Source organism: Schistocerca piceifrons, chromosome 8 (assembly GCF_021461385.2).
Source record: "Schistocerca piceifrons isolate TAMUIC-IGC-003096 chromosome 8, iqSchPice1.1, whole genome shotgun sequence".
NCBI lineage: Eukaryota > Metazoa > Arthropoda > Insecta > Orthoptera > Acrididae > Schistocerca > Schistocerca piceifrons.
The window spans coordinates 242,099,328-242,125,986 of NC_060145.1; the positions used below are offsets into that span (position 1 = coordinate 242,099,328).

General features: G+C 41.3%; 1 protein-coding gene across 1 annotated transcript in view; it reads left to right on the forward strand.

Annotated features, from left to right (window-relative positions):
* LOC124712240 (carboxypeptidase D-like) overlaps positions 1-26,659 on the forward strand; it is a 255,060-nt gene that overhangs the window by 103,752 nt on the left and 124,649 nt on the right. The window contains exon 9 of the mRNA XM_047242533.1: positions 4,732-5,040. Coding sequence (XP_047098489.1) covers positions 4,732-5,040 — 309 coding nt within the window. The remainder of the gene's footprint in view (positions 1-4,731; positions 5,041-26,659) is intronic.

Here is a 26,659-nt window from a genome sequence, read left to right on the forward strand (position 1 = left end):
AGACAATTAAGGAGAGTGGCTAATTGAGCAAAATTAGGTACAAATTTATGAAAATAATTGGCCATTCCAACAAATCTAGCTATCTCTGTCTTATTGCGTGGCGGGCAAAAATGTCTTAAGCTGACAGTACACTCCTGATCGATCCTAATGCCATCAGCCGAAACTAGGTGCCCAAGGAAGGAACTCTCTCCACAACATAATTTAATTTTATCGGGTTTGACAGTCAATCCCGCCTCACTCAAGTGATCTAAAACCAACACCAGATGTTGTAAGTGTTGATCAGAGCTATGACTGTAGACTACCACGTAGTCTAAATAACTATAAACACAGTTAAATTTTAGATCACCCAACGCATTATCCAAAAGACGGGAGAGCACTGCTGCCCCAGTAGCAACTCCAAAGGGAACGCGATTGAACTTAAAGAGATTCCAATCTGTTGCAAAGGCAATAACAGGCTTAGAATCCTCAGTAAGTGGTATCTGGTAATAGGCTTGATTTAAATCCAGAAGGGAAAATAAAGTGTTCCAGTGAACCAAGTGAAACGGTTGTGAAGGCCAGGCATCGGTACCGACTCCAATATAAACTTCTGGTTAAGGCGGTGGTAATCGACGACAGGTCGATAGTCTTTACCATGCTCCTTAGAGACCAAGAATATAGGCGAATTATATGGGGAAGTAGATGGTCTGATAACCCCATTATTCAAAATCTCATAGATTTTACAATGTAATATCCACATCTTGGGAGGTGACAGGTGGTAAAGAGCCTGCCAGACCAGAACATCATCCATCAAACGAATTTTGTAACAAATACGATCCGTAACCCCCAATCAATTAGTCAAGACCTGAAGATAACATTATAATAATTGGAGCAAACAAGATGCCTGCACATCAGACAGATGACGAACATCAAATTGTGAAATGATATTATTAACAGCCTTAAGTGGAACAAATTCACGACAAGAACAGAATCCAAATTTCTCTGCAGGACAAAAAGCAAAGCTAAAGGTATTACTCGCAAAATTGACCACCAGACTGACCTTGTGAACAAAGTCACAGCCCAACAACAAATTAACTGAAAGGTTCTTAGTTACAAGCACAAAAATAGGCCAAGAAAAATTGTCTACTGCAATGTTCCCCTTTAGCTCCTCCACCAGAGGTAACTTCTGTCAATTCACTGCCTGACATCCCTGCATGGATGAAGACAAAGGAGGAACCTGCATAGGGCACGATATTCAAGATACCAATCATAATCAAGCAAGGAAACTGCACTGCAAGAATCCAACAGGGCACAAACTGGCTCATGATTAAGTGTGGCACATCAGCGGGGAAGCCGTGACCCTAATATAGCCCTAGCTCTTGGTTGGACCAACCTTGCAACCATTGCCCCTTCTCTTCTGATGTCATTTACTAGAACGAGCTGTTCACTGATGTGGACAGTCACAAACCAAATGACCAGTAACTCCACACCTAAAACATCAACGCTGGGCAAGAAAAGGAACAACTCCTTGCCTAGGCTCCATTACTCCAGATGTTGATTTTTCATCTGATGAACTCACAGAATTCTGTTAATCGGCAAAACTAAGCATCTCAATAGAACTAACAAGTTGACTCAACTTGGTGTATGAGATCGGCTCACAAACAAACTGAGTCTGTGATCAATCCTCGGGTCTCATTCCTTGGACTATGACTAGGAATAAGTCACATTCAGGAACCTCCACATCAACAGCCCTTACCGCCATTTGAACCCGTTCTATATATTCGGAGAGTTTCTCATCACACACCTGCACTCGCCAGTAATATTGGCTCTCTAAATGCCTCCGAAACCTTGGTGAAAGTTTTTAATGATCAACTCTCTTAATTCAGAGGTAGCCCATGCACACAAGGTCTCAGAAAGAATTTAATTAAGAAGCCCTTTACATAATGGATACAAAAGACGTTGCACAACCACCTGGGGAAACTGCAGGGCACTAGTATGTATTTCAAGGTTAACAGTAAGCCACAAAAGAGTTTGAACTTGACTTAAGTCATCAATCATTAACTCTGAAATCCCTTGCAATAAATACATAATAGGATTGGCCAATTTGGCAAACACCTCCGATCCCTGACCCTTAAACACTTGACTATTAAAAACTCTGATTTTTATTACCCAGGGAAGCCAAACTCCATCATCTTCATCATGAACATTATCCAATCCTAATACACTGGCCTTAACCTGCAGTTCTTTCACTCTTTGGTAAGTTGGCTAACCAATCCCTACTGCTCTTTATTCAAAGACAATAATTGTAAGTCCTGCAAACGAGAGTGCCAATGGCACAACTGGGCCTGCACTCGTCCCCTCTGTCTGGAGGTAACACGAGTTCTGTGAAGAAAGGTAATATTCTGATTTAATTCATTGACAGCACTACTAATGACATGTAGGGTGTCGCTGACCTGCCCGATGAGTTCACTGGAAACAACTACAGGCTTGTTCAATGCACCACGCAACTTAATGACCAAGTCCGCCACTGCACCCTGTGTATGCTGCAGACAATGAGCAATTCGTAAGCTAACTGATCCTTTAAGAATGTCAGACCGGAACAATCATGTTGCTCCATCATGACACACGTCAAATTTACAAGTGACTGTAAAAAACAAGTTCAGTGAGATAGAAGATGTATCAAATTGAAAATCTGTACAGTAAATGCAAGACAGTGAAGCAACTCTAAACCTCCACCCTTAACTAGGAAGGGAAACAACCAGGCTCTGCTACCACTGGGACACGCGCACCTCCCTCCAAAATTTCAACAAAGGCTTAACCAGTCTTATATCAAACAATTAAATATTATATGTGCACATAGGAAATCACGGTAACAACTGAAATAGCGCATCACTTCACTGCAATTAGCATTTATTGTAACACTTGATAACAGACCAAGAAAATTTTGCATGTTACACTTGACAGATAATAGCACTAGAACAGTAATAAACACCAGATTCAGTTTTCTGCACTTTAGTTAAAGTTCAACAGACGAACAAAACAGGCTTCTGATGGCTGACAAACTGTGTTGGGCTATTGGGCAGTGATTAATTTAGCTAGCCACAACATACGCTAACCAGGTTAGCAGCGTATTTAAAGACAAGCGTTGAGCAAGAACCCTGGCCAGAAGGTAATGGAAGCAGTACTAGTTTACAACTAACTACAGCATTAAAATCAACTGATGACAGGTTGATCATTACTGATGTGGCGTACAATGGACGGTCAGTAGACTGAACACGCAGCTGAAACCCAAGTATAATGCTGAGGGCGAAACGTCCAGCCCAAAATATATTTAGGGCAAACACCTAGTTTGAGAACAAAACAACCATGAAACAACAGGATGATGCTGCAGCTTGCAGTACAAATGCCAGACCCCCAATATAGCTTTAAGCCAAGGCAGGACTAAATCACACTAGTTTCTCACTCAATTAAATTTTCCAAAACAATCAAAACTAGCAGGATTCCGTTACATGGCAGACATGCCAACACTTCCATTCATACCCCAGAATCAACTCACGCAACATTTTGATATATTTCAGATAATATTTTAAAACAACATACATAAATACCTTTGTTTACCACAAGCCTTAATTAGTTAACAGGTTAGGCTCTGTTATTGATGCCACGCAAATGAGGTTATAAGTTAAGGTTTACAGTTCTACTTTGCCGTTTAACACCCACTGTGATGAGGAAAGAAAGAATCCAGCTAATTAATTGAAAGTCACTACTTGGATTCAGTATTTGACAATGCGCTTAAATCAACAGACAAAGGTGAGAGTCAAGTTTACACTCACAAGCAGCACTGCAGAACACGAGCATAAGGAGAGCACTAAATAAACTACTCCTTGTCCAATCATTTATGCCCCGACAAAACAAATAATCTTTGCTGAATTACTGCAGATGCCGGGATCCCCAGTTGCTTGCAAATGATGCAAATAATGGTCAAAACGTCTTACTTTAAATTTGATGACATCCATAGGATAGGAGTTTCATTGGACAACCAAGCCTCATTCCCTTGGATCCACCTGTGACCAAGACAGTAACATTGGCTGCTATTCTGGCTTTAATGATGCTCACCTGACACAAGTCACGCCAAACCATCAACAAAATGGCGTGGTCTCCTGTACACTCCCAGACGTCCGCAATCAGAGTTCCTCCTCCTGACCGACGCTCTCCTGCAAACACGGCAAGCAGGTGTCCGCAGCAACACCAGAGCGCCCTCTGGCTAGGGTAAGAAAACAGCAGAGTGCAAAGTGGGAATTTCAAAAGGAATGTGCTACAGACAAGGAGGAAATGCAGAGAACTAACCGTGTTATTTCGTCACGGTTCAGATTAATTGTGATTGTTGATAAATTGACTAAAATTGAGCTACTTCTGAGTACATCATTGAAGTTCCTCATGGCTCACTATACACATCTTTTATTTCATTTCCACCCCCTTGTGATGCTTCCCCATATCCATTCAATCTTCCAGGAGTTCTAAACCTCACCTCACCTTCTTTCTGTAGCTACCTCTTTGACATGATCTGTCACTTCAATCTTTCCAATTTATGAAATATTTGTGAGTGAAACATGGAAGTGAAAAATTAAACAGTTGGTGATTATGTCTGATAATTTAAATTAGATTATGGTCATTTATTTACATTTTTGTTTGTCAATTAAATTCAGTCTATATTGTTTCACAAAATTTCATGAGTGTAATTGTTTTCCTATACAGGACAATCGAGTGACAGAACCTGAGACTGCTGCTGTTATGCACTGGATTCTGTCTTTCCCATTTGTGTTATCAGCAAACTTGCATGGTGGTGCACTGGTAGCCAATTATCCATTTGATGACAATCCTCCAGGCCGGAAGGGTGCAAATCCTACCCCAGATGATGCTGTATTTCGCTGGCTTGCAAATTCCTATGCTCAGGCTCATCCTACAATGCATAAAGGCCTACCCTGTCCACTTTTTACATATGACCACTTTCCTGGTGGCATCACAAATGGTGCAGTTTGGTATGAAGTGCCGGGAGGAATGCAGGTATGTATTATTTCATGGGCTGTTAAATTTGATTGGTGTTGGATCTAAGGGAGTCAACTTTTTATGCTTTACAACTACAATTTTTAATCTCATTGTTTGTAATATGTGACTTTCTCATTAGTTTAGGTTACATTTATTGATATTTTCTCTTTCTGTGGTGCATAGAATTGACTGTTTTGGAATGCACCCCTAATAATATTTTGAACTTGGAAATATTTGGTAAAATCATGGTAAGATTTTCGGCATGGAGCAGAAATTCCTAATGATTATTTAATTCTGCAGAGTACTCTGTGAAGACTACTTGCACTTAATGATTTAATTTTCATTAATGATTTTATGTTCTTAACAATTTGAGGTCCAGCCATTTGGAAAAATTTCAGACCCAGAAAACCACCCAGTTATGTCATCATTTAAATGTTACTGGCATATTTGTGTTTGAAACATCTCAAAGGTTAATACATATTAAAAAGACCTAGCTTCAAGGTTTATTTTTCATATTAGTTCTTTGATCGATTACAAATGTTATGAAAATGGCTGTAGAAAGCATCATTATCCTTCCAAGGAAAAAAGTGGGAGTTGAGTTCCTGGACAATTTTATACATAACTGGCTTTTGAATGAAGAAGTCTGAAGTATTCTGGCATGCAGAGAGGTATTTTGCAATCATGGCAATACCAGTTTGTTTCTTATCCAAACAATTCTTCGAAACCCTTGTTGGGTGCTGCTTCATCATGAGATTTATCTGTGAAAACTATGAGATTTAGACTAATGAAATTGAACAAAATTATAATTGCAGCAGTAACTGTAGCATCAACACTAGTGATGAAAAATTGTAACAGACTGCAGCCTACCTGAATATGAATCTTGAATTTTATTCAGACTGTTCCCACTCACATATTTCCTCCTTCAATCCAGAATCGTTGAATTTTACCTCTTTGGTTTCTAAAATGTCTTGTTCACTCTTCAAACATGGCATCTTTGTAGAAGAATTACAAAGAAACTATAAAACCAATAACTACACCCATGAAACACATGACAATGCAAGCACGCATTGGCTCTCTCAGTCACGACTGCAGCTGTTATATTGACTACTGTTTCTTTCGAAGTAATTGTAGACACTGATGACAGATGGCAGCAAGAGGTGATGTACAGATAGCAAGACACCTGTGTTCTCATGCAGAATGAGTCCAGTTTTCAAAAGATAAGTGGCTCACACATTGAGAAAATCATGGCCCGTGATATACTCAGGTGTGGGGTGTGGTCTTCTGGACACAGCTTTGTACCCCCAAGTTATGTGTGGTTTTAGTTGCCAAACATTATTTAGTTTAAATAATTGTAAATAATTTGAAAACATGTCGCACCAGCATTTCTTTTTGTCATGGCTAAACGAATATTTATTAAATCTTAAAAATTATGAGTCGCTACATGGTGTAAAACCAGCAAATGGCATGTTGCCACATTTTCTGGCACAGGATCAAGTGAATGAACTGAGCAAACGTAAGAGATCAGGCAAGTGTACCAGTAGTCCCAGCAGAGTTCACTAGAGGTCCATTGACATCATGTGTTGTCAATCAGTAGATGCAATCCCCCAATGTTTTATGTATGCATCTGAAGCTTGCAGAAAGGAACCACTGATAGATGACTATCAGTCGTCTTATTGCTTGAGCAGATGTACTTAGGTTTTGCCACTAATCTAGAAGTGGCATTGTTGTAGCTAGAGAGACGCCTTCTTTAGGCTTTTGTATCTATGAGCAGTCATATCTGTGATTTCATGTTGGTATTATTTCTGGACACCAAAACGTCAACAAATCTCTAGAAAATGATTGAAATTTGAAAAAGTGCTATGGAGTGAGAGACACACCGTCAAGCACATTATTTTTTTTCACATTAAGAGTAAAGGAAGGTATCCTTTAACAGTGTTGTTGTTGTTGTGGTCTTCAGTCCTGAGACTGGTTTGATGCAGCTCTCCATGCTACTCTATCCTGTGCAAACTTCTTCATCTCCCAGTACCTACTGCGACCTACATCCTTCTGAATCTGCTTGGTGTATTCATCGCTTGGTCTCCCTCTATGATTTTTACCCTCCACACTGCCCTCTAATACTAAATTGGTGATCCCTTGATGCCTCAGAACATGTCGTACCAACCGATCCCTTCTTCTAGTGAAGTTGTGCCACAAAGTTCTCTTCTCCCCAATCCTCTTCAACACCTCCTCATTAGTTATGTGATCTACCCATCTAACCTTCAGCATTCTTCTGTAGCACCACATTTTGAAAGCTTCTATTCTCTTCTTGTCTAAACGAGTTATCGTCCATGTTTCACTTCCATACATGGCTACACTCCATACAAATACTTTCAGAAATGACTTCCTGACACTTAAATCTGTACTCGATGTTAACAAATTTCTCTTCTTCAGAAACGCTTTCCTTGCCATTGCCAGTCTACATTTTATATTCTCTCTACTTCGACCATCATCAGTTATTTTGCTCCCGAAATAGCAAAACTCCTTTACTACTTTAAGTGTCTCATTTCCTAATCTAATTCCCTCAGCATCACCCGACTTAATTCGACTACATTCCATTGTCCTCGTTTTGCTTTTGTTGATGTTCATCTTATATCCTCCTTTCAAGACACTATCCATTCCATTCAACTGCTCTTCCAAGTCCTTTGCTGTCTCTGACAGAATTACAATGTCATTGGCGAACCTCAAAGTTTTTATTTCTTCTTCATGGATTTTAATACCTACTCCGAATTTTTCTTTTGTTTCCTTCACTGCTTGCTCAATATACAGATTGAATAACATCGGGGAGAGGCTACAACCCTGTCTCACTCCGTTGCCAACCGCTGCTTCCCTTTTATGCCCCTCAACTCAACTCTTATAACTGCAATTTGGTTTCTATACAAATTGTAAATAGCCTTTTTCTCCCTGTATTTTACCCCTGCCACCTCTAGAATTTGAAACAGAGTACTCCAGTCAACATTGTCGAAAGCTTTCTCTAAGTCTACAAATGCTAGAAGCGTAGGTTTGCCTTTCCTTAATCTATTTTCTAAGATAAGTCGTAGGGTCAGTATTGCCTCACGTGTTCCAATATTTTTGCGGAATCCAAACTGATCTTCCCCTAGGTTGGCTTCTACTAGTTTTTCCATTCGTCTGTAAAGAATTCGCGTTAGTATTTTGCAGCTGTGACTTATTAAACAGTAGAGAGTGAAAATACCTGCAACAATAGTGTAAGCTGCACCACTATCCCTGATGTTAGCTTTCGTGAAAGGTGAGTTGCAAACGAAACTTGTGGGGACTCGCCCTGGTTTATTAATGACAAGAGATGTGGCCTTATATGTTTATATTCCAAAGCAAAGCCCAGTCCATGCAGTATTAGAGTTCTGCCTAGGACAAAATAGAGTCCACTATAACCAAACTGATGACACACTCACAAGGGGAGGCCGCCAATTGTGAAATTCAGATTCGATTCATACTGCGCATAATAAAAGCTCATGGCCAGAGGTGTAATGTGGCAAAGCACCAAGATGCACTTCTCAGCCGTTGTCGAGAAAATCAACAGTTAAAAGAAACCGTTGCGGTGAAATACTCTCTACGATTAATAATTCTCTTCAGCGTCGTGGCGCAGCGGTAAGCGCTCGGGTTCGTAATCCGAAGGTCGCCGGATCGAATCTCATGCCATGCAGTTTTTTTTTTTATTATTGGTTTTTTGTAATTCAAATATATATATATATATATATATATATATATAAAAAAAAAAGTATTAATGAATTGCTTATGCATGTTGGTGAAGGCGGATCACTCTCCAATTGTACTGCCTCCATTTTTCCGTTTTTTTTATCAGGGTGTACCAAAGCTCTCCCGTCCGCACTGATTTTCGACACTGTTATAAGTTGCACTAGGGACCGCATCTACCTTCTTTCGAAGTTAGCAGGCAACTACGCTGTTATGCGGCGGCTCGCTTCGGCCCATCCAACATCTGTCATTCAAGTGTAACGAGCGAGTAATGGAGTTTATATTTCATACCTGCCACAGCAAATTTGTGTTCGTGGGGTCTCTATTCTAATTCGAACGTTTGACTTACGCTGTACGTATTCGTTTCGGAATATCGTTTCTACGTCTTCCGTTAACTATACGTGGTTAACATTATGAAGACAATTAATAACATTTGTGAAATACAACTTTGTTTGTGGAAAACATAATGATGTTCGAAGTCGCCAGTTTTTCCACGAGAAACGACTTTCAACAACTTATTATATGCATAATTGTTGCAACTGATTGCCGGGAATTTTATATATATATATATATATATATATATATATATATATATATATATATATATATATATATATATGAATATAATAGAGGGAAACATTCCACGTGGGAAAAATATATCTAAAAAGAAAGATGATGAAACTTACCAAACAAAAGCGCTGGCAGGTCGATAGACACACAAACAAACACAAACATACACACAAAATTCTAGCTTTCGCAACCAATGGTTGCCTCGTCAGGAAAGAGGGAAGGAGAAGGAAAGACAAAAGGATATGGGTTTTAAGGGAGAGGGTAAGGAGTCATTCCAATCCCGGGAGCGGAAAGACTTACCTTAGGGGGAAAAAAGGACAGGTATACACTCGCACACACACACATATCCATCCACACATACACAGACACAAGCCAGGTAGATAATGATGTGCATAAAGGTTAGGTGGTTGTGTTGCCGCCAAAACACGTTAAAGGGTGGAGAAATTCGGGAAAATTTCGAAAAAACTACGTGAGGATGTATTAAAAGGAGTGGTTTGGTGGTGGCAGATTATGGAAATGAAGCTAACAATTGTTTGATGAAGAAATAATGACGTTAAAACCTGTGGGAAGCGGCTAAAAATGATCGGTGATGTGAGAAAAACGGAAATGGAAATAAAGCAAAAGTTATTAAAACTGCCGAAAGGGTTGTTTAATAGCTAAAAGGAACTGTTTGTGGACTGGAAACGGTGGATTTTATAGCAGCAAAGCGGAAAGAAATTTTGGTTATGGTTTCGAAGTGATTTACGTATTATTACGTATTATTGAGTGTATATCGACGGGATAAAATTGTATACTGGATTACGGTAAAAAAGGAGAAGGTGAATAGAAAGTGAAACTGCTGGCAAAAACAGAAGGAGGAAATAAGACGACAGAAAAGACTTCGAAATGTAACAGTGACAATGACAATAACGATAACAATAACAAACGTGATTGTTGGCTTCAAATTAATGATATGAATATAATAGAGGGAAACATTCCACGTGGGAAAAATATATCTAAAAAGAAAGATGATGAAACTTACCAAACAAAAGCGCTGGCAGGTCGATAGACACACAAACAAACACAAACATACACACAAAATTCTAGCTTTCGCAACCAATGGTTGCCTCGTCAGGAAAGAGGGAAGGAGAAGGAAAGACAAAAGGATATGGGTTTTAAGGGAGAGGGTAAGGAGTCATTCCAATCCCGGGAGCGGAAAGACTTACCTTAGGGGGAAAAAAGGACAGGTATACACTCGCACACACACACATATCCATCCACACATACACAGACACAAGCTTGTGGATGGATATGTGTGTGTGTGCGAGTGTATACCTGTCCTTTTTTCCCCCTAAGGTAAGTCTTTCCGCTCCCGGGATTGGAATGACTCCTTACCCTCTCCCTTAAAACCCATATCCTTTTGTCTTTCCTTCTCCTTCCCTCTTTCCTGACGAGGCAACCATAGGTTGCGAAAGCTAGAATTTTGTGTGTATGTTTGTGTGTCTATCGACCTGCCAGCGCTTTTGTTTGGTAAGTTTCATCATCTTTCTTTTTTTTTATATATATATATATATAAAGAAAGATGATGAAACTTACCAAACAAAAGCGCTGGCAGGTCGATAGACACACAAACATACACACAAAATTCTAGCTTTCGCAACCTATGGTTGCCTCGTCAGGAAAGAGGGAAGGAGAAGGAAAGACAAAAGGATATGGGTTTTAAGGGAGAGGGTAAGGAGTCATTCCAATCCCGGGAGCGGAAAGACTTACCTTAGGGGGAAAAAAGGACAGGTATACACTCGCACGCACACACATATCCATCCACACATACACAGACACAAGCAGACATTTGTAAAGGCAAAGAGTTTGGGCAGAGATGTCAGTCTGGGCGGATGTACAGAGGCAAAGATGAAGTTGAAAGACAGGTGAGGTATGAGCGGCGGCAAATTGAAATTAGAAATTAGCGGAGATTGAGGCCTGGCGGATAGCAAGAAGAAAGGATATGCTGAAGGGCAAGTTCCCATCTCCGGAGTTCTGACAGGTTGGTGTTAGTGGGAAGTATCCAGATAACCCGGACGGTGTAACACTGTGCCAAGATGTGCTGGCCGTGCACCAAGGCATGTTTAGCCACAGGGTGATCCTCATTACCAACAAACACTGTCTGCCTGTGTCCATTCACGCGAATGGACAGTTTGTTGCTGGTCATTCCCACATAGAACGCTTCACAGTGTAGGCAGGTAAGTTGGTAAATCACGTGGGTGCTTTCACACGTGGCTCTGCCTTTGATCGTGTACACCTTCCGGGTTACAGGACTGGAATAGGTGGTGGTGGGAGGGTGCATGGGACAGGTTTTACACCGGGGGCGGTTACAGGGGTAGGAGCCAGAGGGTAGGGAAGGTGGTTTGGGGATTTCATAGGGATGAACTAAGAGGTTGCGAAGGTTAGGTGGACGGCGGAAAGACACTCTTGGTGGAGTGGGGAGGATTTCATGAAGGATGGATCTCATTTCAGGGCAGGATTTGAGGAAGTCGTATCCCTGCTGGAGAGCCACATTCAGAATCTGATCCAGTCCCGGAAAGTATCCTGTCACAAGTGGGGCACTTTTGGGGTTCTTCTGTGGAAGGTTCCGGGTTTGAGGAGATGAGGATGTGGCTCTGGTTATTTGCTTCTGTACCAGGTCGGGAGGGTAGTTACGGGATGCAAAAGCTGTTTTCATGTTGTTGGTGTAATGGTTCAAGGATTCCGGACTGGAGCAGATTCGTTTGCCACGAAGACCTAGGCTGTAGGGAAGGGACCGTTTGATGTGGAATGGGTGGCAGCTGTCATAATGGAGGTACTGTTGCTTGTTGGTGGGTTTAATGTGGACGGACGTGTGAAGCTGGCCATTGGACAGGTGGAGGTCAACGTCAAGGAAAGTGGCATGGGATTTGGAGTAGGACCAGGTGAATCTGATGGAACCAAAGGAGTTAAGGTTGGAGAGGAAATTCTGGAGTTCTTCTTCACTGTGAGTCCAGATCACGAAAATGTCATCAATAAATCTGTACCAAACTTCGGGTTGGCAGGCCTGGGTAACCAGGAAGGCTTCCTCTAAGCGACCCATGAATAGGTTGGCATACGAGGGGGCCATCCTGGTACCCATGGCTGTTCCCTTTAATTGTTGGTATGTCTGGCCTTCAAAAGTGAAGAAGTTGTGGGTCAGGATGAAGCTGGCTAAGGTAATGAGGAAAGAGGTTTTAGGTAGGGCGGCAGGTGATCGGCGTGAAAGGAAGTGCTCCATTGCAGCGAGGCCCTGGACATGCGGAATATTTGTGTATAAGGAAGTGGCATCAATGGTTACAAGGATGGTTTCCGGGGGTAACAGACTGGGTAGGGATTCCAGGCGTTTGAGAAAGTGGTTGGTGTCTTTGATGAAGGATGGGAGACTGCATGTAATGGGTTGAAGGTGTTGATCTACGTAGGCAGAGATGCGTTCGGTGGGGGCTTGGTAACCAGCTACAATGGGACGGCCGGGATGATTGGGTTTGTGAATTTTGGGAAGAAGGTAGAAGGTAGGGGTGCGGGGTGTTGGTGGGGTCAGGAGGTTGATGGAGTCGGGTGAAAGGTTTTGTAGGGGGCCTAAGGTTCTGAGGATTCCTTGAAGCTCCGCCTGGACATCAGGAATGGGATTGCCTTGGCAAACTTTGTAAGTAGTGTTGTCTGAAAGCTGACGCAGTCCCTCAGCCACATACTCCCGACGATCAAGTACCACAGTTGTGGAACCCTTGTCCGCCGGAAGAATGACGATGGATCGGTCAGCCTTCAGATCACGGATAGCCTGGGCTTCAGCAGTGGTGATGTTGGGAGTAGGATTAAGGTTTTTTAAGAAGGATTGAGAGGCAAGGCTGGAAGTCAGAAATTCCTGGAAGGTTAGGAGAGGGTGATTTTGAGGAAGAGGAGGTGGGTCCCGCTGTGACGGAGGACGGAACTGTTCCAGGCATGGTTCAATTTGGATAGTGTCTTGGGGAGTTGGATCATTAGGAGTAGGATTAGGATCATTTTTCTTCGTGGCAAAGTGATATTTCCAGCAGAGAGTACGGGTGTAGGACAGTAAATCTTTGACGAGGGCTGTTTGGTTAAATCTGGGAGTGGGGCTGAAGGTGAGGCCTTTGGATAGGACAGAGGTTTCGGATTGGGAGAGAGGTTTGGAGGAAAGGTTAACTAATGAATTGGGGTGTTGTGGTTCCAGATTGCGTTGATTGGAATTTTGAGGTTTTCCTAATCCTTCACCTACACATCCACTCAGCCAATCAACACGCCCATCAACTCCTATCCTTAATAAAAATCCTCAATCTTTCCTCTCCCACATCCACACCTGTTGTTCAGAGCATCCTCCTACAGGCCAACCGCAAATTAGAACAGCATGCCACCCTCCACCTTAAAAAACTATCCAATCTCCTGGTTTCCCACCTCCGGAAAGGCAACTCACTCACCCTTCACAACCTTTCCAGCAAACCTCAACCTCCTCTCATTGCACACAAACCCAGTCTCTCCCATCTACTCAATCTCCCACTTCCAGCTCCACTCCCTCCAAAACCTCAAAATTCCAATCAACGCAATCTGGAACCACAACACCCCAATTCAGTAGTTAACCTTTCCTCCAAACCTCTCTCCCAATCCGAAACCTCTGTCCTATCCAAAGGCCTCACCTTCAGCCCCACTCCCAGATTTAACCAAACAGCCCTCGTCAAAGATTTACTGTCCTACACCCGTACTCTCTGCTGGAAATATCACTTTGCCACGAAGAAAAATGATCCTAATCCTACTCCTAATGATCCAACTCCCCAAGACACTATCCAAATTGAACCATGCCTGGAACAGTTCCGTCCTCCGTCACAGCGGGACCCACCTCCTCTTCCTCAAAATCACCCTCTCCTAACCTTCCAGGAATTTCTGACTTCCAGCCTTGCCTCTCAATCCTTCTTAAAAAACCTTAATCCTACTCCCAACATCACCACTGCTGAAGCCCAGGCTATCCGTGATCTGAAGGCTGACCGATCCATCGTCATTCTTCCGGCGGACAAGGGTTCCACAACTGTGGTACTTGATCGTCGGGAGTATGTGGCTGAGGGACTGCGTCAGCTTTCAGACAACACTACTTACAAAGTTTGCCAAGGCAATCCCATTCCTGATGTCCAGGCGGAGCTTCAAGGAATCCTCAGAACCTTAGGCCCCCTACAAAACCTTTCACCCGACTCCATCAACCTCCTGACCCCACCAACACCCCGCACCCCTACCTTCTACCTTCTTCCCAAAATTCACAAACCCAATCATCCCGGCCGTCCCATTGTAGCTGGTTACCAAGCCCCCACCGAACGCATCTCTGCCTACGTAGATCAACACCTTCAACCCATTACATGCAGTCTCCCATCCTTCATCAAAGACACCAACCACTTTCTCAAATGCCTGGAATCCCTACGCAGTCTGTTACCCCCGGAAACCATCCTTGTAACCATTGATGCCACTTCCTTATACACAAATATTCCGCATGTCCAGGGCCTCGCTGTAATGGAGCACTTCCTTTCACGCCGATCACCTGCCGCCCTACCTAAAACCTCTTTCCTCATTACCTTAGCCAGCTTCATCCTGACCCACAACTTCTTCACTTTTGAAGGCCAGACATACCAACAATTAATGGGAACAGCCATGGGTACCAGGATGGCCCCCTCGTATGCCAACCTATTCATGGGTCGCTTAGAGGAAGCCTTCCTGGTTACCCAGGCCTGCCAACCCGAAGTTTGGTACAGATTTATTGATGACATTTTCGTGATCTGGACTCACAGTAAAGAAGAACTCCAGAATTTCCTCTCCAACCTTAACTCCTTTGGTTCCATCAGATTCACCTGGTCCTACTCCAAATCCCATGCCACTTTCCTTGACGTTGACCTCCACCTGTCCAATGGCCAGCTTCACACGTCCGTCCACATTAAACCCACCAACAAGCAACAGTACCTCCATTATGACAGCTGCCACCCATTCCACATCAAACGGTCCCTTCCCTACAGCCTAGGTCTTCGTGGCAAACGAATCTGCTCCAGTCCGGAATCCTTGAACCATTACACCAACAACCTGAAAACAGCTTTTGCATCCCGTAACTACCCTCCCGACCTGGTACAGAAGCAAATAACCAGAGCCACATCCTCATCTCCTCAAACCCGGAACCTTCCACAGAAGAACCCCAAAAGTGCCCCACTTGTGACAGGATACTTTCCGGGACTGGATCAGATTCTGAATGTGGCTCTCCAGCAGGGATACGACTTCCTCAAATCCTGCCCTGAAATGAGATCCATCCTTCATGAAATCCTCCCCACTCCACCAAGAGTGTCTTTCCGCCGTCCACCTAACCTTCGCAACCTCTTAGTTCATCCCTATGAAATCCCCAAACCACCTTCCCTACCCTCTGGCTCCTACCCCTGTAACCGCCCCCGGTGTAAAACCTGTCCCATGCACCCTCCCACCACCACCTATTCCAGTCCTGTAACCCGGAAGGTGTACACGATCAAAGGCAGAGCCACGTGTGAAAGCACCCACGTGATTTACCAACTGACCTGCCTACACTGTGAAGCGTTCTATGTGGGAATGACCAGCAACAAACTGTCCATTCGCATGAATGGACACAGGCAGACAGTGTTTGTTGGTAATGAGGATCACCCTGTGGCTAAACATGCCTTGGTGCACGGCCAGCACATCTTGGCACAGTGTTACACCGTCCGGGTTATCTGGATACTTCCCACTAACACCAACCTGTCAGAACTCCGGAGATGGGAACTTGCCCTTCAGCATATCCTTTCTTCTCGCTATCCGCCAGGCCTCAATCTCCGCTAATTTCTAATTTCAATTTGCCGCCGCTCATACCTCACCTGTCTTTCAACTTCATTTTTGCCTCTGTACATCCGCCCCGACTGACATCTCTGCCCAAACTCTTTGCCTTTACAAATGTCTGCTTGTGTCTGTGTATGTGTGGATGGATATGTGTGTGTGTGCGAGTGTATACCTGTCCTTTTTTCCCCCTAAGGTAAGTCTTTCCGCTCCCGGGATTGGAATGACTCCTTACCCTCTCCCTTAAAACCCATATCCTTTTGTCTTTCCTTCTCCTTCCCTCTTTCCTGACGAGGCAACCATAGGTTGCGAAAGCTAGAATTTTGTGTGTATGTTTGTGTTTGTTTGTGTGTCTATCGACCTGCCAGCGCTTTTGTTTGGTAAGTTTCATCATCTTTCTTTTTAGATATATTTTTCCCACGTGGAATGTTTCCCTCTATTATATATATATATATATATATATATATATATATATATATATATATATATATATATATATATATTTGAATTATAAAAAACAAATACTAAAGAAAAAAGGTTGCATAGCGCGAGATTGGATCCGGTGACCTTGGGATTACGAACCAGAGCGCTTACCGCTGCGCCACGACGCTGTAGAGAATTATTAATCGTAGAGAGTATTTCACCACAACGGTTTCTTTTAACTGTCGATTTTCTCGACAACGGCTGAGAAGTGCATCTTGGTACTTTGCTACATTACACCTCTGGCCATGAGCTTTTATTATGCGCAGTATGAATCGAATCTGAATTTCACAATTGGCGGCCTCCCCTTGTCAGTGCACATTTCACAAGTCATATCACAACTGACTCGGGCTGGCCCTGGGCTGGCTAATATGCTAGATTCTGGCATGGTCTCACCGGAGGGCACTCCTGATGACGAGTGCCATCTGAGTAGTGGTACCATAGTGGTTGGCTGTAATGTTACGTCGGATTCTCAGTTTCCTAATGTTACGTCGGATACTCAGTTTCCATAGTGGTGTCAGGTAGCACCACTACATTAACGTTATTGCATTGTAAAAGCGATTTAATTATGTGCTAATGGGAAAAGTTAGATTTCCATGTCCATTTCATATACCCTTAATTCCTAATTATCTAATAACATATTGTGCACTGCCTCAATGTATTCATCTGTGGCTGTAGGTCTGGAACATCCTTCTTGTGAATCACCTTTAAATGACACACAGCTTTTTTAAAATTCAGATAATCATTTCTTAACTGTTGAAAATGAAGGAGCAGACTCTCCTTATAAACCTTTGCCAACTTTGGATGAAAAGCTGTTGGTAACAAACCATATCAAAACAGAGATTTGTGTAAAAACATGGATTTCCAGTTGACTCATTCAACAATGCACACACACAATACAACAAAGAATTATCAAAGAAGGGAGAAACATTATTGGGGGACTGAACAATTTAACAAAAGATTTCCCATTACATGGCGTTGTAAGCATCCTAATGTAAATGGGTTCAGCTACAAATGACAGGTGGATTGGAACATGATGGCTATGGTGTGAGTTGAACACATGTATGGGAGCTGGCATTCAACAGTTGTTGCACAGTTAGTTCGGTAAACTTATCCACCATGACAAGGTCAAACCACATTGGATGGGGAAGATTGGTTTTTTATTGTCCTGAAGCCAGTAACACATAAAAAGCAACAATGACATCAGTTTTTAATTGTCCTGAGGGCAAACACTGCATGAAAAGTAATAATGTTGGATTTTAATTATCCTGAGGCCAAAATCTGAATAAAAAGCTAAAATGAAATCAGTTTTTAACTGTCGTGAGACTGATACAAGACGTATTAATATGCTGTCCATCATTTCTGCCACAAGTTGAAATCTAGGAACAGCATATTCCACACAGATCAGAATGTCTCAAGTGTTATATCTGTATGGACAGGCTGTAGGGAAATGATGGCAGGCTGATAATTCTAGTATTTCTAAAATGCCTCTGCAGCAACTGCTTCACTGGCAGCACAACTTGCTTAAAAATGATTCTACCCACACACCCATTGTAGAGGAGTCGGAATGACCTTGTTGCACAAAAGAGTCTCATAGCATTTCCTAGTAACAATGCAGGTAACAGAACCCGCATGTCCCATCTCCTCTACAATATATGACCATACGATAAATGACATCATCAATTTGCATCTCTACATTACTGAAGCAGTACCAGTTGATGAGTGAGCAGGTTTTCTGTGCCCATATTCTGCAGTTCTGAGTATTGACATGTCCTTGGTGATGGAAATGGGCTTTGGCTGTCCACATAATGTTCTGTGGCCATTCATTATCCACTTTCATACGAGCAAGAAATTCTAAAGCAAATGTTTTGTCTTGCTGGCAGCTCAGCATCAAACAACTCATGGACGTGGGTAACTTTGTATGGATAGCAATGCAGGATTTTTTGTAGAATTTTATGCACCATGCTCCCAAGTTCGGGCAATTCCCAGCGCACTGCATTTTTGCACACCACCACTACTACTCCTACAATGCTGAGGTCACATCTTCTACTGACTTTGAATCAGTTATTGTCCTCCCTCTGCCACATTGCATACCAAAAGAACCTGTCTTTTTTAGTTCTGTAATTGTTTTCTCCAGATCCTTGGCAGACATTGAGCCGTATGAGCCAACACATTTTTTCGTATCCATGAGTGTCTGGAACTTATGTAGAGCTACTGGCACGTTGTCACCATTCTTGTAAAAGAGCTTTATCAGTAACACATGGTCCTGCATTGAGACAGTCACATTGAGCTCTCAGATGCAAACTGAGGAACAGCTGTGTACCGAGAATTATTATTATTATTGTTATTTTTCATATTCTGCCACTTACAGTGCCATCTAGTGGTAAAATTTTCATTAATTTTTGCCCCATATGTTTTCCATTTTCTTTGACAACACTCAGTTCAAATTTTGCATCATTCTTGGCACTGGCTCGTTTTGTACATCATTCTGAAAGTGGAACTTAAATTGTAATCACCCTGTATACTGAAGATCAGGTTGACACTTGATTTACCTTTTTGAACACGTTTCAACATGGCAAACACATAATATCATTGATATCAATACCAGCTGTGTGCCAGGTTGAGAACCCATCCCTTTGCTCTCATACATCAATGGAAAAGAAGCAAACTATTCTGAACCAAGAATTTGGTTCACTGAAGGAATATTTTACAAAATTTTAGTGAACAGTATCTCTGTTTATTGAACAAGTTAAAGTTTGGCTCTTTCATAGTTAAAATTGGATGTCAAATAAACTGTCTTATTGAAAGTATCTGGACACTCCTGCATAATGCAGAATTGACCGCTAGATGTCGTGAGAGGAAGACCTACCAGTATAAAAGGAAATGGGGAGTATTGTGTTGTCAGTAACAGCAGAATGGGTTGCTGAGGGTAGCTCAGTGACTTTGCATGTGGATTATTTATTGGATCTCTGCTGAGTAACAAATCAATCAGTGGGGCTTTAACCCTTCTAAAGCTGCCCAAGCCAAATGTTGGTGATGTGATGTGAATGTTTAGTGGAAATGTGAAGGAATTTAGGACCAGGCAGATCTCATACACTAACAGGCAGGGAATGTTGAGCATTGCAGAGAGTGGGTGTAAAAATTCACATGAAATCAGTGTAAGGAATCGTTCATGAGTTCCAAACTGCTACCAAGAGTCCAACTAGAAAGTGCATAATGGTTAAATAGAACGGGGTACAGTGTTTGAGCATCTCCTCATAAGCCACATATTTCTGTAGTCAGTGCTAAGATATGACTGAGGTGGTGTAAAGAGTGACGCCACTGGATAGTGGATGACTGGAAATGAGTGATTTTGAGTAATGAATATTACTATAACCCAAGGCAATCTGATGGAAGTGTTTGGGTTTGGCGAGTGCTAGGACAAAATTACCTGTCATCATGTGTGGTGCCAACAGAAAAATACAGAGGAAGTGGCATTACAGTTATGTTCTTTGTGTTTAAGGTGTGGTGTCTTTATTGCACTTATGCAAATGCTAAATGTTGAAGGAAATGGACAAATTTTACAGCATTGTGTACTGCATACAGTAGAGGAACAGCTTGGAGGCAATGATTAATTGTAACAAGCCTGACAGTACATCTTGTCATAAAGCAGTATCTGTGAGGCAATGGTTTGTGAACAGTAAAATTTTATTGTATTATAAAAACTAATTTGTGCTGTTTCATTGTATTATAAAGACTCAAACTCAAGACATGTGTCTTTTGCGAGCAAGTGCTCTACTGCTGAGCTGTCCAAGCATGACTCACGACCCATCCTCACAGCTTGAATTCTGCCAGTACCTCATCTCTTACCTTCCAGAGCACCTGTCTGGGAAAGGCAAAGGTTCTGAGTTTGAGTCTCGGTCCGGCACACATTCTTAATCTGTCAGGAAGTATCAGATCATCACACATTCCGCTACAGAGTGAAAATTTCATTCTAGTGTATTGTACCATCTTATTATGGTGTTAGTTTAGTTCTCATTATGTTATGAGGTTAGACAGCAACTAATTGCACGTCTGTTATAATCATCTTAATGTTGTCTGTTCAGTTTAATCCATTTACAGGCCACCGTAAGGCATCATTCTCTTTGCATATGACAGTTTTCACATCAGTTCACTTTGTGATATTGTAAAGTAAATGTGGTTGTGCACCATTCTGTGTTTGCGCCAAAGGGGAACAGTATTTGTTCATATGTCTCTCTATCAGGGTGAAAGAGACAAGAGGGCAGCGAGGATGACTGAAGATGTGCCAGGAGCAAACATTCACAGAAGAGTCTCAGCACAATTTAGAGACAGTGATTTACCTAGGAGAAGCTTTTCCTGGAAGTTTGAAATAGTCCAAAATTAACTGAACAAGTTTGAAGGAAAAGGAAAGAGCAGTTATTACACTCACATTCATTTTAGATGCCACCTTAAGCAAACCCATTCCATGATTATGAATAATTGATGAGTGACTACAAACTGCAAATGACAAATCATATATCTATTAGTCGTGGTTCTGCATACACATAACTGGCTCAACTTTCATAAAGTCTGTGCAAGATGGATCCTGAAACAACATAGGTAAGAGCACAAGATCAGTCAATTGATAATTGGTCACAACATGCTCCATTGTCATGCTAACAAGGGTGAAATTTTTCTGAAATGAATTATCTGTGGATTAATCATTTTGACCCAGAAAACAAAATTGCAGAATATGGAATGGAAATACTATTGATTTACAGAAACCCTCTGGAGAAAAAAACTATGCCCATAGTTTTTTGGAACACTCAAGACAGTTTTTAAACATCACCTGGAAAATGCATCTTCAGTTGTCCAGTGTTGCCCTGAACAGTTGTCATTGTTGATATAAAGACTGGTGATAGTACATGGCATGGTGCTACTTCCTGTGACAACTTCTTCTCATTATATTGTTTTCATTCCTAGCTGAATATTTCCTCTTATTTTGATTTGGCAATGAATTCCAAGATAGTGGTGCCTCTTGAGCAACTGCATTAATTATACTATTATGGCAATGTCATAGTGTAAGGAGTTGCTTGTTCTACTCTAAACTTGTGGATGATTATCAGTTTCATATTTTTGATGTATTACAGCCTTTGCCTATCAACTGCAAATGACATAAAAAAGGGTAACTGCAAATGACATCAGGAGAGAATGGGGTTCATATCGCTGTTGGTAAATCATTTTTTAAGATTTTTAGTTTCCCAAAACCAAATGGTTTGATGAGTGGTTCTTTCCCTTTTCTTTCTAAAGCTGAGCTTGTGATCCATTTACAGCAACCTCAAACAAATGTAACTCTCTATCCCTTCTTTCGTCACACTCTATCCCTCCTTTCTGTTAATGTTTCCAGTAGAGCCCTAGTACCTTCAGTTTGTTATCAGATGTATCCCACGTTAAGGAATAAAAACATCCATGCCATGTCCTGTACTAGAAAAAGGTTGGGACAATTATTGATAAACAAGCATAGTGTTCCTAGAATGTGAAACACTTGACATTCTGCAGCCTTTCAGTGTTTTGCTGGTCTGGTGAGGTATTTGTCATTTTTGTCAGCTGCTGCTGGACTTACTACTTGTTCAGTTGTTTATTCCTATTCAAAGTCCACATCATCTTCATATGGCATTCTTTTACAATGGGTAATGTTTTCCAAAACAGTTTTGTAATTTGCTTTCTAGTAACTGTTTCTATTTCTCACATCTGTTATCACTACCTGTCCAATGACAAGGGCCCACCAATAGTAGCCACAGAAAGTTCACATAATAACCCCATTTCTTCAGACTAATCATTGGAAGACTCAATGTAGTAAGTGAATGTGACAGTGGTCTGTGACAGTTTTCAGCTAACTGGCTACACTAAAAGATGCTGAAGAAGATCCCAACAGATGGGTTGACACCCTGATTGTGAAGAAGAAGTAAGTTTGAAGAGGAACATGACGTCTCCTGACAACCTTGAAGATTTTGACTTCAATGAAAATGCCCACAGGAGACTACAGATTTATGAGTACATGCGATCCAGTTAACTCCTCCGTGAGTTCAGTGGCCCATCCTTAGTCGTCAAGCACAAGTTCAGGAATTTTCTCAGCATTTTTCTCTTTGCCAGCTGTCAGTGGATATCCTTCCCTATGTTTTTGTCTGTTCCAACAGTGAATGGGCATCCAGAATCGGGTTTTTAATCAATTGACATGTCACCATTTTTGAAACACGAAAGCTACAGGTATGGTTCAGTTTGTTTTGTAGTGTCACCTTTGTAAACTTCAATCTTCAAGCACAAGTTCAGGAATTTTCTAAGAATTTCTGTATGTCCAAGCAGTCAGTGTATTTCCTTCCCATCATTTTTGTCTATTTCAGCTGTTAAAAGGCATCTATAATATAATTTTTTATAAGTTGATACATCACCGTTTTTGAAACAAGAAAGCAATTGGTACACTTCAGTTTCTTTTATGTGTCATCTTTGTACACCATTTTCAATAACATATAAATTTTTATGACACTTTTTCCAAGGAAACAAAATTGCTGAGCTGTGCATTGTTCAATTACACCTGTGGTGAAAAGTATCACCAGGCAGACTGACTAAACCATCCTGTGCAGCACTGAACTTATAAGCAATTGTGTGACACACCCGTAGTAAGAAAAATGCATATTGAATAAACTCTGGCTGGGGCAACACTATTTCAGGAGCTTCATACATCTCTCACTGTTTTCCTCACACTTGTGCTGTTATTCTGTAATTATAATCATTTACATGTCATAGTTCCTTTAAAAAAGCTCTGTAAGATTCCTATCATTTACACAATAATTGTATCTGAAAATAACTATCTGTATTATTGTATCCATTAATTAGATTAATCTTTTGAATATTAACATGAGCTATTTACAAATGTTAAACATCTACATCTATACTCTGCAGAGCACTGTGAGGTTAATGGCAGAGGATACATCCCAGTGTACCAGTTATAAGGGTTTCTTGCTGTTCCATTTGTGTATGGAGTGTGGGAAGAATAGTGGTATGAATGCCTCATTACATACAGTACTTATTCTAATCTTATCCTCACAATGTGTATGTGAGCGATATGTAGGGGGTGTCGTATATTCCTTGAGTAATCATTTAATGCCAGTTCTTGAAAGTTTGTTAATAGATTTTCTTGGGATAGTTTATGTATGTCTTTAAGAGTCTTCCAGTTCATTTCCTTCAGTATCTCCGTGACACTTTCCCAGGGATTAAACAAACCTGTGACCATTCGTGCTGCCTTTCTCTGTAAACGCTTAATATCCCCTGTTAGTTCTATTTGGTACAGGTCCCACACACTTGAGAAATGTTCTAGAACCGGTTGCACAAATGATTTGTAAGCAATCTCCTTTGTAGATCAATTGCACTTTCCGAGTACTCTACCAAGAAACCTAAGTCTACCACCCGCTTTACCCATGACTGAACCTATGTGATCATTCCATTACACCTCACTACAAATTGTTACACCCAGGCATTTGTATGAGTTGGCTGATACCAACAATGACTCATTGATATAATGGTCATAGGATATTATGTTTTTTTGTTTTGTGAAGAAGCAAAAGTTTACATTTCTGAACATTTAGAGCAAGTTGCCAATCTCTGCACCATGTTGAAATCTTATCAACATCTTTTATGCAGCTTCTCTCAGATAGTACTCGATTATAGATAACAGCATCATCTGCAAAAAGTCTGATTTTGCTGTTAATATTGTCTGCAAGGTCATTAACATGCAATATGAACAGCAAGCATCCCAATACACTTCCCTGGGGCACACTCAAAGTTACTTACATCTGAAGATGACTCTCCATCCTTCCTACCTAAAAGTCCTCAATCCAGTCACAAATTTCACTTGATACCACATATGATCGTACTTTTGATAATAACTACAGGTGCGGTACTGAGTCAAATGTTTTTTGGAAATCAAGAAATATTGCACCTACCACATTGCCTTGATCCAAAGTTTTCAGTATGTCAGTTAGAAAAATGCAAATTGGGTTTACATGATCGATGTTTCTGAAATCCATGCTGGTTGGCATTGAGGAGCTCATTCTGTTCAAGATGCCTCATTATGTTTGAGCTCAGTATATGTTCTAAGATTCTACAACAAATCGATGTCAAGGGTATTGGACAGTGGTTTTGTGGATCACTTCTACTACCCTTCTTGTAGACGGGTGTGACCTGTGCCCTTTTCCAAAAACTGGGCATGGTTTTTTGTTCAAGGGATTTACGACAGATTATAGTTAGAAGTGGGCCTAACTCGGCGCAAATTTAGTATAGAATCTGACAGGGATTCATCGAGTCTTGGAGATTTGTTCAATTTTAACAATTTCAACTGTTTCTCAACGCCACTTTCACTAATACTTATTTCATTCATCTTTTCAATGGTAAAAGGATTAAATTGTGACAGTAGTCCCAAATTTTCCTTTGTAAAGGAACATTTGAAGTTAAGCATTTCAGCTTTTGCTTTGCTATCCTCAATTTCAGTTCCTGTCTCATTCACTAGGTACTGGACACTAACTTTCCCTAACTTTCATGCCTCTAAGAGCCTTTACATACGACTAGAATTTCCTTTGCTTCTTTGAAAGATCACTTGACAGTATTCTACTGCAGTAGTCATTTAAGTCTTAACCCTTTGCTCTCTTAACGGCCAAACATGTTCATTCAGAATCCCTCTATCTATAGCCCTTGTCTTTGTTTTAAACCTATTATGCAGTAATCTCTATTTCTTTAAAGTTTATTTACAGTGACTGTACACCATGGAGGATCCCTACCATTATGATCTGTTCTACTGGGTACATATTTATCCGGTGCACGGTCAACTATTCTTTTAAACTTGAGCCAGAGTTTCTGTACATGCCCCTGTCCAGTGCGGAAAGTTTCAAGTTCCTCATTGAGATATGACACTACTGATTTTTTTTATCTAGTTTACTGAACATATAAATCTTTCTGCTTGTTGTAGTTGTCCTGTGTACTTTGATAATAATTGTTACCACAGCAGCATCATGGTCACTGATACTAGTTTCAATGCGGGTATCCTTAAAGTGGTCAGGTCTATTTACGCATTATGAGTGTGATTCCTAACTATCTGTTATAGGTGGTTTTCAGAGAAGGCAATTAGTAAAGTTTCACAGGATGTCTTATCATGCCCACCACTTACAAAATTGTATTTCTCCAATTAATTGTTGGATGATTAAAGTCTCCACCAGTGATTACAGTATGATTGGGGAACTTGTATACAAGTGAACTGAGGTTTTCTCAGAAGTTTTCGGTTACATCAGGAGACGAGGTTGGTGGGTGATAGAAAGATCCAATAATAGTTTTATGCCCACCCCTGATACTGAATCCTGCCCAAACGATCTCACATGCAGCTTCAATTTGTACCTCAGTGGATTTGAGTTTCTTGTCTTCTGTAACAAGTACACCACCTCCATTTCCCTATTGCCTATCCTTTCGATATTCACTTAAATTTTCTCCAAAAATCTCACTACTATCTGTTTCAGGTTCCAGCCAGCTTTCTCTACCTAGTATTATCTGAGCTTCACTGCTTTTCATGAGTGTTTCAAACTCTGGCACTTTGTTGCAAATGCTTCGGCAGTTTACCATTAGGATTTTAATACTCTCATCTGTAAGAGACATTTCTATTGCTCTTATGCTGATACTTCTGGGTTTCCTACAGCTATCGTATCTGGATTGGATGGAGAGCCATCTAACCTAAAACAACAACAACAACTACTACTACTACTACTACTACTACTACTACTACTACTGTGTGCACCCCACACACAGTCAGCTACCTGAGTAACAGCCTCTGAAGTGTAGTGCACACCTGACCTATTTATGGGAACCGTACAGTTCTCAGCCCTATGGTGCAAGACCAGGAAGTCATAGCCTAGCTTGTCACAGAACCTTTGAAGTCCCTGGTTTAGTCCTTCCACTCAACTCAGAACCAAAGGGCAACAATCAATTC